A 19,500-nucleotide genomic window follows, 5' to 3' on the forward strand; every position below is an offset into this window, starting at 1 on the left:
AACAGAAAAAACTGTGCAAGTAAATACAAAAAGAAAAATAGTAAAATAGTGAAATAGTGCAATAAGAGTCTATATGCAAGTGATTGAATATGATATATTGGATAAATAATTTCTAAATAGCAGCCAGTTTAATGTTATGGATGTTGTTTCAAAAGTTCAGGTGTTTAACAGTCTTATGGCCTGTGGGATGAAACTGTCCCTGAGTCTGGTGGTTTTAGTCCTGATGCTGCGGTAACGCCTGCCAGACGGCAGCAGACAGAAGAGGTTGATGGGGGTCTTTAATAATCCGGAGGGATTTCTTCCTGAGCCGCTGGGAGTAAAGGTCCTCCATGGATGGCAGCTCCGTCCTGGTGATGTTCTGTGCGGTTTTCACCACCCTCTGTAGAGTCTTACGGTTGAGGGCGGTGCAGCTGCCGTACCAGGCCGTGATGCAGCCAGTCAGGATCCTCTCTATGGTGCACCTGTAGAAGGTCAGGATCCTCTCTATGGTGCACCTGTAGAAGGTCAGGATCCTCTCTATGGTGTACCTGTAGAAGGTCAGGATCCTCTCTATGGTGCACCTGTAGAAGGTCAGGATCCTCTCTATGGTGCACCTGTAGAAGTTGCAGAGTACCCTGGAGTCCATGTTGAACCTCCTCAGCCTGCGGAGGAAGAAGAGCCGCTGTCTAGCTCTTTTGGTGATGGTGTTGGTGTGAAGAGTCCATGTCAGGTCCTCAGTGATGTGGACATTGAGGAACCTGAAGCTGCTGACTCTCTCCACCGTAGTCCCATTGATGCGATGGGGGCGTGTCCCTCTCTCTGCTGCTTCCTGTAATCCACAATCAGCTCCTTTGTTTTGCTGACGTTGAGATGGAGGTTGTTATCCTGGCACCAAGATGTCAGGTTTTCGACCTCCTCTCTGTACGCCGTCTCGTCGCCGTCGGTGATCTGATCGATGGCGGTCGTGTCATCAGCAAACTTCACGATGGTGTTGGAGCTGTGTGTGATCACGCAGTCGTGTGTGAACAGGGAGTAGAGGAGAGGGCTAAGCACGCAGCCTTGAGGGGCTCCGGTGTTGAGGATCAGGGCGGAGGATCTGATGTTTCCCACCCACACTGCCTGGGGTCTGCCCGTCATGAAGTTCAGGATCCAATCACAGATCTGAACAATAATAATAATTTTTGTAAGAACTTGTCGCTGTTGAGCCCGAGCTCTCTGAGCTTGATGACCAGCTTGGAGGGCACAATGGTGTTGAAAGCTGAACTGTAGTTGTCATGGAACACAAATAAGAATTTATTAGCAATTAGAAGGCAGCTTTTATTTTTGAAATGTACTTTGAAAGAGATGGCACTTCCTTTGTGGCTATGACCACTTCCATCCTTCGTTCTAAGCCCTAAACGTGGCATTATCAGTAAGTCAAGTTACTAATTATTATCTTAGCTACAAGTGTTTGATATTATTTGTGGTAATATAATTTTGTAGTAAGGATAATTATTATTTTTGTAAGAACTTGTTGCTGTGTTATAGTGTGTTACGTAATGCTTTGTAATGTTGCATTGCATATTTACCTGCAATAACCTGCTCTTGTAAAAAGTACATTTATTCTGTAAATGTTAAGAACATATCATTGTTTTATACTGTACTGAAATGTATTCTGTTTCAGTTTCACACTTCTTCTCATTACAATTCCTGCCAAATACAACACCTGCCTGTTCCTTGGAGGAATGATGCTGAGGAGAGTTTAGCTGGCTGTTAAGTTCAATATCCATACGTTGAAACGAGAACAGTACAGTAGTCAATGAACAGTATTCTCACATATGTGTTCCTCTGGTCCAGGTGTGAGAGGGCAGTGTGGATGGTGAGGGCTATGGCGTCGTCTGTGGACCTGTTTGCTCTGTAGGCAAACTGCAGGGGGTCCAGAGAGTCAGGGAGGGAGGAGGTGATGAAGGTTTTGACTAACCGCTCAAAGCACTTCATAATGATGGAGGTGAGTGCTACTGGGCGGTAGTCGTTGAGGCTGGTGATTATTGTTTATTTGGGGACAGGAACGATGGTGGAGTGTTTGAAACATGCAGGGACTACAGACTGCAGCAGGGACCTGTTGAAGATGTCTGTGAACACCTCTGCCAGCTGAACTGCACACACCCTGAGAACACGGCCAGGGATGCCATCAGGTCCAGGAGCCTTGTGTGGGTCAACCCTTTTAAAGGATTTGCACACTTTAGAGACGTCATTGTCTCCCTTTAGTCACTTATTAACAACCGCTGTTTCTATGACATATAGAAGCTTCAGACATTCATCACAAGTGGGGTATCTACTGATGTATTTTATGTCGTAGAAACATTTTTAAATCTCTTAACTATAGACCTTATTTCAGGCATCTAAACACATCCAAAAAAACATTGACTTCGAGATGAGGCAACTGGAAGTGGAAACATTTTAGGATAGTTGCCTCTTAACATTTGTAACCAAAACAACTGTTGTTGGTTTTCCAGGTCAGCAGTTAAACAGGAAGTCAGTTACCTAGCAGACTGATGCCGTGGAGCTCCTGGACCAGCTGAGCCCGGACGTCCACTCTCAGGGCCGTCAGCAGGAAGGTGAGGCGCAGGTCAAAGAAACGCACCTGGACACAGAGCAGGGACACTCATTCACTATTTATCTTTTCCTGTTCAGAGTATGGCTGGATATCCGACCTCAGTGCTCATTTGATACAAATATGTTGCATTAAAAATTCTAACGTACCAAAACAAGAACCGAATGTCCTTCAACAGTTAGGTATCACAACATTTGTTTTGGTTTTTGTACCAAACTCAGGTATTACATTAGCACCAGTGCTGAATCCCAATCTTCTAGAAGGTATGATCTTATTTTACCAATTTGAAATAGCAAAGATACATATACTATAATGTTTCATGACGATGTTTCAGACAAAATTGGAAAAGTTAGGACTGACTTGAAGCAAGAGTCGGCACATGTTGGCTTATTCAATATGTGCATTAAATAGTAAACTACAACCTTTCTCTAAACTTTGTCAAGTTAACTCTCAGAGTAATAATTTCCCCCCCATTATAACACATGTCTAACTGACGTCCATACCTCATGGTTCCAGATGGGATCATGACACTGCTTCAGCCTCTCTGCCACGCCCTTTATCAGCTGGAGATCTGCTGCGACCACCTGCCATCCATCATCAATACAAAGACATATTTGATAAATGATCACCAACCAAAACACTTGATATTCTCTGACAAATGTATATAAATGTAGGTTTGAGGAGACAACGGCAGACTGACCTGTCCTGTCTGGTTGTGCAGCAGCAGGTTACAGATGGACTTCAGAGCCTCAGTAATCACTTCCTGGTCAGCGTTTTCTGAAGGGGGGGAGGCTGCCTCTCCCCTCTCTCCTTCCTCACCCTCAGCTAGGAATAGGAAGAAGGCAATTAACAGAGTAAATCTTTATGTATTAAAAGGTTGGGGCAAATGATAAACCGAGTAGCTTCTATATCTCGAGATTTATTTTAGTAATTGTAGAACAAATTTGTGCTGTGCCTTCAAGACACCTTGAATCTTGTCTCCTGTCTCACCTTCTACAAAAACCCACAGAAATGATGAGCAACACACAGCATATATCAATATAATATGCGGGGGAACTTTATCCAAGTGTACAATTAATCCAAACCAAGTGTCAGCATTTGTCAAATCTGGAGGTTTGTTTCCAACCTGTTTCCAGACCTTCGCTATTACTGCTGTGAGTATAACACTTTTAATAATGGCCAAAACTACAAAAATAAGACTGAAAATGTATTTTTTTTTATCCTTTAATGCCACCAAATCTATTTTTGTGTTTGGACAATCAAAAAACACAGGAGCACCAGGATGAAGGCCTTCCAGTCTGAAACCTGGGACAGCTGTCTGGAATCACCTTGGCCCTCCTCCCCCTGGTTGTGTTCCCCCCCAGGACTGGACACGGCGATGCCGGCGAAGCGGGCCAGAGTGGACATGGCAGAGCGGCTGGTGAAGGGGTCCAGGCAAAGAGGGTCCCTGGACAGGATCCGGACTGTTTCCAGACAGGCCAGGTGACAGGAGGGCTGCAGGTCCCGGTGCAGGAACTCCAGCACTAACTCCCCCAGGACCTGCATCACACAACAGATACATCAGGTCAGGTTCAGTGTTATGAGAAGGAATACACTAAGTGACCTCATTAGATAGTGACTGCACCAGACTTTTTATATTTAAATACACTTTAAAATATGTTACTTTGCAAACCATATTTCTGAATTCATCTCATCTTTATTCCCATTATAAATGTCAGTTTTAAGTTTTGACATTTCTATATATAAAGATTTAGCATTTTGAATGTGTTCACCAACGCAGCAGAAAGTGGAAGTTTTGACTTTACTTGGATTTTCAGTTCTGAATTGAGCTCATTGAATTCAATCAATTTGAATTATGGTTTTGAATACTGAGTGCTTACAATTGATTAATTTGTTATTTTATTTTATTGGAATTTCCAAATATGAAACATTCTCCATATTTTAAATAGGGTCATTCAGACTTTTCTTAATTTAGTTTTGAAGCAAATATATGTCAGTGTTATTTCAAATCCATATTTATCTCACTTTGGTTCATTTAAGAAAATATATGTTAATTATGTATTCAGCTACAATTTAATGAATGACTAAATTAACCAGGTAATAGCTTGCTTAAAATACTTTAAACGGCCCATCTAATAGTAAATTACACAACTACACAAGAACTAGACAATAGTGCTACTTTTCATTTGGATCACCAACCAGTATGAGGAAAATATCCTTCAACAGAAAAATACCTTGACTAAACTTCAAAGGTAAAAGATCAGGAATCAAAGTTTGGAAGCTAAGGAATACCTTTCTGTCCTGCTCGTCTTCCTTGTTGAATGTGAAGCAGTGGTTCATCTGAAGAAGGAAAAGCAGAAGGCACAAATAAAGGTGTGAGAGAAAGAGAAAGAGCCAGAACAGAAAAGGGGAAATAGCAGTAAGGTCTGGGAAGAGAGGGAAAGCAGTCGCTGTAGCCAAGACACATCCGACCTGAGCCTTTGTTACCGCTAGTTTTGATGTTGTGGTTTTTCTGGTACATTAATAGTGTTAGGGTTGAGGTAGCCTACACAGAATGCAGACGGGCTGGCTGTGAGGCTCTGCAGTCTACATGTTAAAGAGTCTTTTGGGCAAGATACTGAACCCAAACTTACTATCATTATTATGGCTGTGCCCAAGGTGTGTGTTGTTTATCACTCCTGGGGAGCAGGTGGCTCCTTGTATGGTGACCTTCAGCAGTGTATAGATGTGTGTGTGTGTGAATAAGTAAATGCTGTTTGTGTTGTGAAGTGTTTTGAGCAGTCGAGACTAGAAACCTTTATTTTAAACATAGAACTTATCTTACTTTTCTTTTTTAAACATCATAACATAAGTTCCTTAGGCTTTGTCATTTAGGCAACATCTGAAAACCAAAGTGGTTCACAAAGCTGAGCCAGCAGTTCTCAAAGTCAACATTTTGAAAGTGTAAAAAAAGCTAATGTAGCAGACGGACTGCTGCCAAGCTCAAGAATGGAGGGTAGTGCTGCATTCTGGAACACAAAACCTTTCAAACGGTTGTTCCAGCGCACGTAACGTTATGTAGCACTTGTGTATTTTACGTGTTCCTTCTGATGTCAGGACTGTCATACACAACATGGTGAATGGACCAGAGCAGGCTAACAGCAGAGGAAAAGTGAGCATAGCAAGATATAACACAGCCTATTCCACACAGCCTGTAGCTCTAAGCTGCTCAGTGTTAAAGGGTTTAGTAGGGCAGGATTTGACCGGGCCGTAGGAGACTGTATTTGTGTATCAGAGAATCTAATCCAATTGCCTCTAAGATCAACGCCCACACAGCTGACCGGGCGGAGAGAAGCATGATGCAGAGTTCAGCTAGTTAGCAGACAGCCTGAAGCTCAGCTGGTGCTTAGTCAGATGAAGATTGAGGCCTCTATGTTGGAAAACCTAGCGTAGCAGATTACACTGAAGTGCATGCTGCCCAAATACATGTTGGTAATTATACGGCCTGCTGCCCGATGCACCTGGGGCTCACTTAGTCACATGATGGGATCAGAAAAAAAATCATAAACATACATTATATACAGGCGTGTGAGACACATTCACACTGCGTCCCCTTGTAGCACAGAGCTCTCCGTGTCATGACCCAGGGTTCTTTATGGGAGTTAAAGATCTGATGGTCATCAGTGGGTTTAATGCACACATGACATATGCAATAATTATTCCCATAAAAAGTAGATCTAAATGTGGTCTTGATTGTTTACTTTTTATTTTTCTTATGCTTTAATTCTTTATTTGTAGAGTTTATTTTAATTTTACATGCGAAAAATTACTACTGACAAACTGAGCCATGTTCTTGCCTCTTTGGTTTTTAAACTGTGACAAAAAACTACGAATTATCTACCAAGAAAAAAGTATTTCAGAAATAACAAGTCAGAATAATCTCTGTCACATTTGTATTCATATGACACTGGAGGTGGAGAAGACACGTCCCCCTCTCAGTTCAAATCAGTTTTTAGTTTTGTATTCCTTAGTGCTTCCTTAGGCTACATAGTTTTCCACACTTTTGACACACATTGACACCTGAGAGAGGTTGTGGGCTAAAAAAAGTACTGTCACCTTCTCTGCATGTCTCGGTTTATTTACAGTTGATATTCTCCTAAAAAAGAATGTTGTGAAAGCTAGGACAGAAAACTCAAAACTAATGGTGCAAATAAAACATAATCCATGTCATTATTCAGGTAAACATTTATGTATATGTTTTTCTACAGTATATAATATCCTATGCCCTTGCTAGTTCAGGCATGAATGGATGCATGATTGTTACGAATCCTTTTCTTCATGTGTCTCGGATAAGTTTTGTCTTCTTTAAAATAAAAACTTTGCAAACCAATAAATTATAGAGTAGTGCAGTGATGACGTTTTTTTGTAGGCTGACCTGGATGTTAGCATCGAAAGGGCTAACTCAACAAAAAGCAATGGGATTTTCCCATTGTACGTTGGAACATTGCAGAAAATAAGCTCTGTGGCTAACAAATGTTTATTACATGTTATGTTAGGCAGGATAATCTCCACATAGTAACACCACTTGATGATTTTTGAAGCTTAAATCGAATGCTTATTTCAAGGATCCAGCCAAAAACCGTTGATTTTGAGATAAGGTAATCGCAAATTGTAAAAAAATTGCATTTGTATTTCAATGATAAAGCTGCAATTATCATGTGAATTGTATTATGAACAATGGATTACAGTATGTTTGAGCCACAGCGGCCCCTTTACATGGCTTTTGTTTTCCAACTGATGAATGTATACTGTTCGGTCTCAGTGCTCTCATTAGCTTTGTTTCTATTAGCATCACTAGCAGCTGACTATAAAAGCTCTGCTGAGCAGCAGGCAGACACAATCAGAGACTCTCTGGGGAGCATTTCTCAGCTGAAGAGACAGATATTTAACTCAGGACGGAAGATAAACGCAGGGACAGATGCCTCCAAAACATTTCTGATGCTGGAGGTGTAACTGTTCTGCTTCCCACAAGTGGTCAAATATGTGATACAGCTTTAAAACTGGCATAGTGACTCCACGATAGGAAATGAAATACTTTACTTCAACATTTAAGTTTCAGTTTGAAATTCTTGAGTCTGGTGGAAACCAGTGTTAGGCTAAAAAAAGGATTTTAATATCACCTGTAGTGAAAAAAAAGACCTGCTTTTTTTTTCTTTTTTCGTTATGCCAGTTTTCCATCTCCTCTAATGTGTTCTATAGGTTTTAGTGCATGTAAATGGTCTGCAAAGGCCACAATCCCTGTGTTCCCTGCAGAGGGAGTTTATCTCCCACACACAACATTAAAGCATGTGAATGACATGTTTACATGCTTTAATGTTCAAACAGCTCTTTATTTTTCTAGAGGAACAAAATACTAATATGAACCTGAACATTTGCATAATAGGGCCCCTTTAAGGTTGTAGAGGTGAAAATAATATGCACGAGTCAAACAATTGTTTCTTTTCCATAGATATATCGCAATAATAACGTTGTTGTGATTCTTTAGGCCACCATAATTGTGTGGTTTAGTGATGTGTCGGTCGCGAACTACTGCTGTTTTGTTAGGGCCTTTTCTTTAAATATAATTTTAAAATGTCGATACTTTTTTAAAATGTCTATGCTTAAGTTTTTATAGGTGTTGCTATCTGCTTTGTGTAGCGTGGTTCTACAAGCAAGTCAGTGCATTCATTGGGTGGTATCAGAGAGTTACAAGGGTCTGTAAATGCAATGAAAACAATTGGCCACAGCAAATCATTTATATTAAACATGTCATTTTTACTTTTGAATACTTCAGTACAAAGGATGTATTGAATAACTTAAGTGATATATGTGTACACATATAAATCATTCATTAGTCAAAACAGGGCTACATTTGATTTAATTATAAAAGGTATAATATGTGGTAAACTGAAGAGCCGTTTGGGAGCCGAAAGAGCCGGCTCACCAAGAAGAGCCGGAATTCCCATCACTATAGTTAAAATATGATATTATGACAGCTCTACGGTTTCACCTGTCAAATTAGGGAAAACACATGTTGTGAACAATGTCTTGTTTCTATTCATTTCATTTAAGTACTGTCAGTCCTGCACAACCCTGCGAATATTTTTGCACGTTTGTATACAAAGCTTTTAATATCTGGACAGCTCTCCACTTTTCGTAACAATAATGCACATAGTTAATTTTATTCAGAGTTTTTCTTTTCATATTATACTATATTTTTTGTTGTTTTTCTTACAATGTATCTTCTTTAACTGTGTTTATGTCTCCACCATATACAATAAACCTGCTTCTGATTCTGATGCAGAAACAGGTGTGCCCATAAGCCCTGGTCTCCCCTGAAGACAGCACCATCCTCTGACCTGAAAGGTGTTGTATCTGACATAAAGCTAAGCTAGCCAGGCAGCATTAGCAGAACATATGTGTGTATGATAAACGTCATGCATGTATGCAGGGCGCACGTCACGTGATTACCTCCTGGTTGTAGCTCTGCAGAGCCGTCAGAGCTGAGTCCTGCTCTCCGGTCTCCATTTGGTCTATGATGCTATTTAAATCCATCTTCATCGCCATGACGCTAGCAGCAGCCTCCTCCTGGTCTCAGAGCAGTGTGTGTGTGTCTCACAGAGTGTTCAGGACCAGCTGACTGCAGGAGGATGGATCCCGGGAACCGGACAGAAGCGATTAACGGACAGGCTTAGTGTAAACCGAGCGCTGCGTTCAGGTGTCTCAGGGAAACACGGAAGAAGCTAATCTTATAAACGGATTGGCATATTGGTTGGAAATGTAGTTGATTTTAGCTTCAGAGGGCATCTCCAATGTATTCATTTTACATTTAAATAATAATGTAAATAAGTTGTTTACTACATTATGTAATATACGCCTAAACCCCGCACCTTACCCTTGTGCTTTAAACCTTATTCATATGTATACAACTTGTCTGTACCCTGCTTCACATAATGCAACAACTCTGACACGTGTAGGCCTACTGTATGCAAATATACTGCAAAGTGCAACCTCATGCACTTTACTTTTCCTTGTATTGTGCATGCTGGATTACACATCCACCGTGTTTTCTTCCTGTATGTTCCTGCCTGTGTACATGACATAAACTGCTCATAACCAATTGCCCCTTGCGGGATTAATACAGTTGTTGATTGAATGATTGACATAACCGAGTAACCTCTTGTACAAATCTATGAAATGATAGTTAATACCTGAGTAGGAAGGCCTTCAAACCTATGGTTTAAACAATAGGGTCAAGTTAAAAGTACAATACAATGACACATATGTATGTCCCAATAGTGTGCAAACAGTACTGCATGCAATACTTGCAGCTGAAATACAAGCTAAAAGTACATTTAAAAAAAGTGTGTTCCTAATAATTCCTTTTTTCTTAATTTCTTTTTACAATTCTCTGGTCCATTTCTTAATCATGCATCCTGTTAATATATAGATTTCTGCATACTGGCACTCAAAAATACGTTTTAAACAGTCTGCAGCAAACTAAGCTAATTCCTGATTTGTTTAGTGTTAGGCTATATATAATGTTGTTTGTGTAGGAGCTGGCAGAATCATTTACATGGTGGTTTTCTTTATTATTTGTCATTGTCGGAATAAACAGATCATCTTTAATTTGATCCCAGTGTTGCAGCATCACCAACACGATACAGAAGCACCTGTTACTATGTTCAAATGTTTTTCATTTTTGTAAAGCACTTTGAATTGCCTTGTGTTGAAAGGTGCTATATATAAACTTACCTCGCCTATAGCTCGCTGTGATACTTGAATATAGGACAGAATTAGCATTAATGCTATGACTAAAACATGTACTTGACCTAGTATGGCAAATTATAATGCAGAGCTGTCACAATATTACATTGTAACCACACAATTGTGGTTCCCAAAATGACCACTATCACGTTATTACTGCTGGGGCCAATCTTAGGTCATCCCTTAAACATCAAGTGTGCTGAGGCTTAAGGGGAATGTGAAAGTATTACAGCTGCCTGTAATGTACATGCACATGTCAGTGTAATAACTGTGTTTGACTTCCTTCCTCTTGCTACTTTGGAAGTGAAATAGCACCAGTACTCCTAAGCCAACTGAGGGATGTTCTCTCAGTTATCATTATCAATAAAAATAATAATTGTGAATTTAACAAATAATTCTGTGTGCCGCCTTATCACACAATGTGTTCATCATAACAAATAACTTGGATAAGAAGAGAGACGGATTCAGCTGAAAAAAGTGTTAATTAATATTGTAGCAGACTAAAAAGGCTTAAATAGTAAAATTAGGTATCATATATGTTGTGTTGAAGACTATGGATTGTTGTATTTTCCCAACAGCAATACACCCTGACGGTAATGACACTAATGTTATGGTGGTAGGCAGCATTTTATTTATTTATTTAAATGGAATATTTTTACCTTCAGTAAAAGGGGCGTTTCTTGGAGAACGATGGGCGTAATCGTACTGGGAGAGTACGTTTGATTTGTAATACCGAACAAACGTGCGAGCGGGGTTAACGTTGACATTACTGAAATTTCCCCCATATTTTTTTTATGACTGATGACATCATCTAATTTGATTGTATTCACCTCTTCTGTGACCACAAGCATTTTACTTAAAATACACATCTAATGAAACCGTTTAAACTCCACTCTTCCGGGCCACATAATACTTACTTCGATTGAGTGACGCATTATTGTGGCACGCTCTTTAACCAATCACATTTCACGGCCTGGTTTGAGAGATGAGATAACCACCAATAGCGTTGCTGCGGCAGTTTGAGTGACAGAGGCTTTAGCTGTAGTGGGGGAAGGGGTCGCTAAAGTTGACGGAACCGCCATCTTGAAAAGTGCCCTCCGATGATCTACCTTTTCGCGCCTGTCAGAATCAGTTTTAAACGCTTTATTTTCCTTGCTGGAATTTCGTGTTTTGCTAGTTTTCGTTTTGTTAAGGCCTGGGACTGACGGCAAGATAAGCTACATGCTGGAGACTCGCTGTTTACCGTTGTCTATCGGTAGGTACACTTGCCAGCCCATGCACTTGGTTGGTGCTGAAGAGACGATTAGCCAGCAGTCTTAGATAGCCGGCTAACGTTAGCTGGCTAGCAAGAAGCATACTTGGCCATCTTTACACTGTGCTGTCAGACACTCTGGTATACCTTTAGCTATGAAAGGGGTAACCTTAACGTTGCATGTCTCTGTTTTATTGTATCTTGAAACCATAGCCTTATTTATTGGCCAAGTTGTCAGCCAATTAGCATTTGTGTCATAGCTCACTGATACCGGTTAACTCGACGTAACGTTAGCTCCTAACGTAAGTTTGATCCTGATTTAAGTTGGCCAGGTTAGCTAACAATAGCTATCGAGAGCTAGTGACGTTAGCTAGGTTGCCTGAGCCGGTGCGTTAGCGGTGGTCTGTTTTGGGCCCTTGTATGTAAATGCACTGCGGTACCGCAAACGCAAATAACGTTAGCCAGTGGTACCTTGTATGTATGAGCTAGGTAATATTCGGAAATATCAGAATGTGTTTACCTAACGTTTCATGTTTAGACGGAATTCAAGCTGTTTCTGTCGTCGTTCGGTTTAACCAACGTTTACTGTGTAGCGTTAACGTTATAACAGGGCCGTCATGTTTTTTTCAGGAACGGCCACTTTGCGTGCATTTGGTGGAAAGCTGGAAAATGGTGTTATTTCTTCCGGTATCCATCTCAAACAAAACTACGTCTCAACGGGTTTATTCTGTTTGATCGAAACTGGAAATGACTGAATCTCATAATTATGTATTAGGCTGAAGCAGCTCTGTGTATTTAAGAAAGGAACAAGCTGTTGTTGTTTTTTTGGGATCTTGACAGTCAATGGTTACGTTATATGCTGACTGTCAGTAGCTAATTAGTGTCGAGATCAATTTTGTTTAGGTCTCGTGACAGTGGCTGGTGGACTGTGACATCCCATAATGCATAGCTGCAAACGAGTGTTTCCCACAGGGTTTTATTGCTTTTACCCTTTGGTTTATGGCTCACTTTTATTTGGAGTCTTGAGACTGTACAATTATGGATGTATTGTATTGTTGCATTGCTTGTGGTGGACAGCTGTTGCTGATGTAATTCAAAGAGAAACTCAACCTTAATCTGAGACATCACGAATGTACCTTATATATCATGGCAATCATCTGTTATGTTTATTGAACCTATTTCCTTCGGTCTTTTCATTGTTCTTCAATATAAGTAGGAATGTGGTTTATGTAACAGTGCCCACTTTACCCCTCCTTAACGTGAATGCTTTCCACACTAGATCACATTGTTCACACATATACAAGAAAATCAATCATGGGAAAACAATATTCAAGGCATTTGAGTAGGTCTACACTAATTGTAATATCCTCTTCGGTAATACATGTGTTTAGCTGCATCTGGCCTGTAATTAGGTGTTACACTAACACCAACTTATTATAACATTCAGATTTGATATATAATGCTGCATACTAGTCAAAACATGTTTAATGTATTGGTGCATTTCGGCTGGTGGCACATTGAAAGGAATATTGAGTAGTATTAGAGATCTCAAAGTTTGACGAATTGAACAGAGATGCTTAGCTGTACATATCACTTTTTAGACCTATGTATCTCAGTTTCAGTTGTTCTTCAGTTATTGCAATCCTTTCTAAGATATGAATAATGACCTCTTTTAACCTTAAGCATTACACATTCCCTGTCCTGTATATAAATATCTAGCTGTGTTACCTGGAATTTACTTAAACCCTAACTCTCATTCATTACGGAATCTGTGCTTGGTGTGAAATATTTTTCTCGTGATCCTAGTGGTTGTTGACTTGTGTTGCAGCTGAAAAATATGTATATATCAAATATACTTGACTTGATAAATAGTATAATGTATTGTAGCAGAAGAATGTATTTCAGAAGATTCTCACCACTCTAAAATGTTTTTGGATTATTTTAATATCCCTTAAAATGTCCCACCTAGACCATATTTTAGTAGTACAAAAATCAGGATTTTGATTAATCAATTCAAGTAAAGTACTTCACTGAAAGGGCTTTAAAGGAGTGTGCTTAGATGTATTTTATTAACCAATAGAGTACCTTGCTTGATCATGTTGCTTTGTTACAAAGGTTCAACTTTTTTTTTTAAGCCGGATGCTGTGTTTTGCCAGGAGCCCCTGAGTTTGCGCCCATGCCAACCATATGATAGGCTGGCTCTATTCGGATACATAAGAGAGCAAAGTTCTCAAGTCAGTTTGAAAGGGACCTTTTAAGGCACAATGAGTAGGGTTATTAATTAAAGAAACGTTGCATAGACTCAAATAATACGGAAACAAGCGTTTTCTTTTCATTTGTTGTGACCATGACATTTTTGTCCCTTTCTCTGACTGCTCTGCCTTCAGGTGTACCTCTTCTGCCAAGGCTCTGTTTTGCCCTGGATCATACTAATCACTGTCGTATGAGTTGGAAGCTCCACTAGTTCTCCCGTCTGGACACAAATGTTAGCCTGTTAGCTAGAAAGTGGCTAGTGTGGTTGAGCAGGAGCCAATGTTGTGACTGTTGTGTTTACAACTGCAAAACAAATCCTTTCCATTGTGTCTTTCCAAAAAGCAATAACATGCTCCTTGGTGCTATTATTCAAGCAGCCACAAATTGGTTACTATTATTGGTCACAGGCAGTACTAGAAGTGTTGTTTATCCAATGTGATGAAGCTACATCTCTTCATATTGCACTTTTTTCACGAGAACCGGGCATTGTTTAACGGTTGAAACAGAATTCTGCCAGTCCGGTTGTATGTGAAAATGATTTGAGTCTTTGTTATTAATCAGTAATTAGTGAAATTGCCATATTATCCCCCATCCCAAAAGCAGTGGAACATTGCTTTAACAATTCTTCATCTGCTTCTGTCTTCTCAGGTGTGTGCTGTTGAACTGCTGTATGTGTGCTTTGTCAGTCAGTCCATCACCGCTCTCTGCCTGCCTGTCCATCCGGCTCGCCTGGAATGGGCCACAACTCCCAAAGACTAGAACACACCTCTTTTTAACCTGAGCTCCGCCGTCTGGACTCCCAGGTAGGCACAAGTGCTGTTACACGATCCTTCAAATAATCCTGATTGTCGTCTATTATGCCTCTGGTTTTGACCTTGTTTTGATTTAAATGACGGGTCTCTTTTTTGTTTTTTATAGCCAACATGTTTTGGAAATTTGACCTCCACACCACATCCCACATTGACACGCTGTTGGAGAAGGAGGATGTGACGCTGACAGAGGTGATGGACGAGGACGATGTCCTGCAGGAGTGCAAGGCCCAGAACCACAAGCTGGTTGACTTCCTGCTGAGACCACAGTGCATGGAAGACCTGGTGACCTTCATCACACAGGAACCCGATACTGATGTTGAGGAGAAAGTTAAATACAAGTAAGAGAAAATGCTGCAAAGGATAAGGGGATCAAAACTAATGACCTGGTTTGTTTCCTTACAAGAAAGCTAGTCAATTTAGCAAACCCCTATGTGGACTCTTTCTGCTTATTGCATTCATTAGTTTAGCCATTATTTGTACATGTGCTGTTGATAGTGCTGAAAACAGAAGGAAAGAATGTCTTCTAATGAAATGATACAGGGTAAAACCTTCCTATGGATCACTGCAGTGTACAATTAGAGCATTTGAACAAACGCAGCATTTGCTGGGATGTGGTGGTCATTTTAGCCCCCGCTGCAAAAGCTCCTGTTTCCTTTGGCTGTTTAGTCAATAGGTCCAGTCACTTAGTAGCAGCAGGAACTCAACGACTAACTCAAATCCCATAGTTCCTATTTTTGTTCCTGCATCCCCTTTTTGCATTCTCTCCTGCTGTTCCACCACGTCTGAAGACCACAAAGCATGTGTTTCTTGGTTGCATTGAGAAACTACAAAACAACGTATCTAGAGAACTATGAAAATTACATAATTGAGTGATGTTACTGACTTTTCTCTGTTATTTTCTCTCTCGCATGTAAGGGTTGGGGGTTCAGTGATAAGCAGATAGGCAGGCTTTACTTCAGTGCATTACATGCTAGTAAATATAAACACCATACGAGTTGAACAAACATATGTTTAAGAGGAAATTAAGAACACTTTTTCTGGCGCCACACTTGTGGGCTTGCCATTCTTATTAATCTTCCCAGTGCCGAGACAAAACAAAAACTATGAATGTATCGACCTACGCAGCATCAAGCTGTCTAGAAAAAGTGCTGTGTAGTTGTTAAGGAACCAATAAGCAGAACCGTAAGTCTCCGGTTCTTGGCATTTTAAGTTAGTTTCTCAACCCTACAGTGATTGTGAGTGATGCTCCCAGAGCAGCACCACTTAACACTTCTTTGCATCTACCAGCAGTTTTATACAGCCTTCAGAGTATTTGAAATCTTTTGCCTCTGTCATTAAGAATCAATAATATGGATATCTTATCCAGTGCAAACCTTGCCCCGAAGGAATCAATCAATTTGATTTGAGAGCAATATAAAGCCGCAGTTCCACAGCATGGCAAGGCTCTCCCCGTCTCCACTCACTTTTGGTACCAGGTTCTTTTCCGAATGTAGTCTCTTTGCCGAAACTGCCATTTCAACCTGAGACCCACTAAATCTGGCAACCAAAAACAGGGCACTTCCACGTCCGCTGTATGTCATAGATTAGACGGCTGGCTTTCTTAAAATAATCTTAGTTGAGTGAAAAACACTGAATGTCTGAAGGCAAGTTATTGAGGATTCTCTAGACCAACCAGTGGTCTGCAGTGTTTTAGCATCACCTCTTAGTACTGGCCCATTCGGCTTTGAAACTCTGCTGAGGTGGTACTAAAGAAAGTGTCAGGTACTATTCACAGCCTTTACAATGGGAACAAAATAAGAGTTATTTGAGTAGAAGCATACCATGCAGTAGAAGAGCGGCCTAAGTATCAGCTTTTGTTCTCCTACAGGTATCCCAACATCTCTTGTGAGCTGCTTACGTCAGATGTGGGACAGATCAACGACAGACTGGGAGAAGATGAAAAACTGCTGATGAAACTCTACAGCTTCCTCCAGAATGAGCCGCCGCTGAACCCGCTCCTGGCCAGCTTTTTCTCCAAGGTGCTGTCCATTCTCATAGGACGCAAACCTGAACAGGTACGTTGGGGAGAAGCGGGTATCTAAAGATGCAAATCCTCATCAGATAAGTTGATGAGTTTTCCAGAATCCATTTGAAAATGCATTCATTACTGTGATCTGCTCACATGCTCTGATTTTCCTAATTTATAGATAGTGGATTTTCTGCGGAAGCGGGAGGACTTTGTAGACCTGATGATCAAACACATCGGGACATCTGCCATCATGGACCTGCTGCTCAGAATGCTCACCTGCATCGAACCACAACAGCTCCGGCAGGACGTTCTCAATGTGAGTAGTGGGATAACACTAGATAATATCCCGGATCAAATCACACATTACACAGTTAGAATGGAACCATCCCAAACTTCAAGAACAAGCCAGTACATTGAATTGTAGTCATTGTAATCTGGCATAGATGTTGAGGACAAGTGTCTTTTCTACTTCAACTGGTCCAAAGGGTGTTGAGACTTTCTCTGTATTTGCTTCTGAATGAAAAACAATAGATGCTATTCAGATAACGTTGAAGACATATTTTAAACCAGCCACCTTTTTAAAAAAAGAAAGTGTTTCTAAATATAATTGTAATATTCATTTTTGAAGACAGAGACTTTTTGGTTACAAATTCAGCACAATTGTGTATCTATCTTTCTAGTTGTAGCTCAGTCAGGTGCCCGTATGTGTCGTCTACAATCAAATCTCATTGCACATGCTGACCTGGCAGAATTTAGCAAGGCAAGCATCACGGTACAATACAACATGGGTATCAGACACAACTCAGACGATTTGCATGCACGTAATATGCATTTGTTGGAAGGTTCTTTAACTTCTTGTCAGGGTCTTCCTAAGATATCAAATAAATGGCATGGCACTTGGTAACTGGACATGTGCCAAAAAGGGATAAGTCAGAGTGATGATGTTTTGTTAATTATGTCTACACAGAATCTTTTGAATTTCTATGATAAGGCAATTATGAATTTGAAAACATACTTAACATTTGAGGTCTTGTTCGCCTCGTCTCCTCCTCATCTGACATCTGTGCTCTCTGTCTTCTCTCAGTGGCTGAATGAGGAGAAGGTGATTCAGAGACTGGTGGACATGGTACAACCTTCTCAAGATGAGGATGTGAGTTTCTCACACACTTCACTGTTTCTTCCAATTGCCACCTGGACATTTAAGTCCCCTGGTCTCTTTATGAATCATTGAACAATTTGTTTTGTTTTAATGTAACTGAAAACACAACTTGGAGTAGTTCATAATAGAGGATTTGCAGATCTACATTTAAGAATCATTTTTCCAAAAAGGATTTGTATATCTATTTTCCTCTTAATTTGTTTATACATTTCTATTATAATCAGGATAAATTCTGATGGTTATTTTCAAATGTGTTCAGGAATATTGGGTCCTTGATTGGATGTATTTACATTCTACCCCCCCCACACAATCGTTCTTGTTTCAGAGGCACTCCAATGCCTCGCAGTCTCTGTGTGAGATCATCAGACTGAGCAGAGACCAGATGTTCCAGGTCCAGGGCTCCTCAGATCCAGACCCACTCCTGGCAACACTTGAAAAGTAAGCATGTGTTCAGCTACACAAACTCTTATAGGGGTGCCTGGAATGCACTTACCTTCATTTTCCTAGGTTCTTACTGTACCAGTGATTTTCATATACGTCACTTGTTGGCTTTTGTTTATTTGGTACGGGGTAACAAAATAAACATGGTGGCATGGGCTATTGTCCTTTTTGCATAGTATGCTATTTACCAGTGACTAGTGCTGCGTACCTGGACTCACATTCAGGTTCAGGTCCGGACTTATAAGTCTGGACCTGAACCCATGGCTTGTGTCAAGTTGTGTGAGTAACTAAAGTGAACTTATTGTGAGCTAATTATCAATTGAAAATAAACTCATAATCAAGTCAAATTCAAACTCGTCAGGTTTATTGTGCTCCCTTCCAACTTGTGTCTACATTTCTCTACAAAGTACAAATGTAAAAAAACCACTTTTTGCCTCTTAGTCTACAAATGACTTATGACAGCATCTACAGTGAACTACTACACAGTTCAAACATTTATTTCACCAAACAAAGGAGTTAGCTACACTACCAAATATCCAATATGGCGACCAGCAGCCCACGCTGTCCACTATGTCTAAGCCAATCACATCGCTAGCTTCCCTTGACGTCACACAGATCTCGCGAGCAGTTGCGATATTTTGCGAGACTTCGTGAGTTCAGTAATGGCCGCCATATCAGAAGCCGACACGATGTTTTTCGTCTTTTCTCAGCGCACATTTCTCGATCTATGGAAGGTTTTAGATGGTTTAGAACAAAAAGGAGAATATACGTAAGTGCTAGTTTTTTTGTGAGTCCAAGTACCGGTTCCCGACGTTCCGGTTTTAACCGGACTTGAACCAAAACTTTTTACAAGTCCAGTACCGGTTCGGCGTACCGGTTCGGCACTGCCAGTGACTGATGCTTGCTTTCCTTCACCTTCCTCTCTTTCCTCCTCAGGCAGGAGACGGTGGAGCAGCTGTTGTCCAACATCTTTGAGAAGGAGAAGAATGAGTCTGCAATCGTCAGTGTTATCCAGATCCTCCTCACATTGTTTGAAACGAGGAGACCAGCGTACGTCCTGTGGCCTCTGCCATTCTTCATGATGTTTAGTGTATATAGTAGAGGATTGGGTGCTGGACAATATGACGTGACAAATAGATTATTGTACATCAGATAAGATCTACTTTCTTGATCCCAAATTGAGAAATAGTTTTGCTATAGCAGCATGTAAAAAAGGCA

At 40.5% G+C, this 19,500-nt stretch overlaps 2 protein-coding genes across 13 annotated transcripts in view; one reads left to right on the forward strand and one right to left on the reverse strand.

The window, feature by feature from the left end:
- ric8a (RIC8 guanine nucleotide exchange factor A) overlaps positions 1 to 9,285 on the reverse strand; it is a 28,318-nt gene extending 19,033 nt beyond the window's left edge. Inside the window, exons 1-6 of the mRNA XM_034196069.1 lie at positions 9,062 to 9,285; positions 4,865 to 4,912; positions 3,901 to 4,111; positions 3,273 to 3,397; positions 3,076 to 3,156; positions 2,503 to 2,602 (exon numbers count right to left, since the gene is read on the reverse strand). Coding sequence (XP_034051960.1) covers positions 2,503 to 2,602; positions 3,076 to 3,156; positions 3,273 to 3,397; positions 3,901 to 4,111; positions 4,865 to 4,912; positions 9,062 to 9,157 — 661 coding nt within the window. The 5' untranslated portion in view covers positions 9,158 to 9,285. The remainder of the gene's footprint in view (positions 1 to 2,502; positions 2,603 to 3,075; positions 3,157 to 3,272; positions 3,398 to 3,900; positions 4,112 to 4,864; positions 4,913 to 9,061) is intronic.
- A 2,101-nt stretch (positions 9,286 to 11,386) lies between these two features.
- The window catches only part of ppp6r3 (protein phosphatase 6, regulatory subunit 3), a 34,036-nt gene continuing 25,922 nt past the window's right edge, over positions 11,387 to 19,500 (forward strand). For all 12 annotated transcript variants that reach the window (XR_004566910.1, XR_004566911.1, XR_004566913.1 and 9 more), the window contains exons 1-8: positions 11,387 to 11,612; positions 14,511 to 14,665; positions 14,781 to 15,012; positions 16,542 to 16,728; positions 16,861 to 16,998; positions 17,767 to 17,832; positions 18,167 to 18,279; positions 19,219 to 19,332. Coding sequence is in view for 8 of the 12 variants with exons in the window: in XM_034196159.1 (XP_034052050.1) it covers positions 14,786 to 15,012; positions 16,542 to 16,728; positions 16,861 to 16,998; positions 17,767 to 17,832; positions 18,167 to 18,279; positions 19,219 to 19,332 (845 nt within the window). In the remaining 4 variants the exon portion in view is untranslated. The remainder of the gene's footprint in view (positions 11,613 to 14,510; positions 14,666 to 14,780; positions 15,013 to 16,541; positions 16,729 to 16,860; positions 16,999 to 17,766; positions 17,833 to 18,166; positions 18,280 to 19,218; positions 19,333 to 19,500) is intronic.

The sequence above is a fragment of the Gymnodraco acuticeps genome, unplaced genomic scaffold, assembly GCF_902827175.1.
Source record: "Gymnodraco acuticeps unplaced genomic scaffold, fGymAcu1.1, whole genome shotgun sequence".
Classification (NCBI taxonomy): Eukaryota; Metazoa; Chordata; class Actinopteri; order Perciformes; family Bathydraconidae; genus Gymnodraco; species Gymnodraco acuticeps.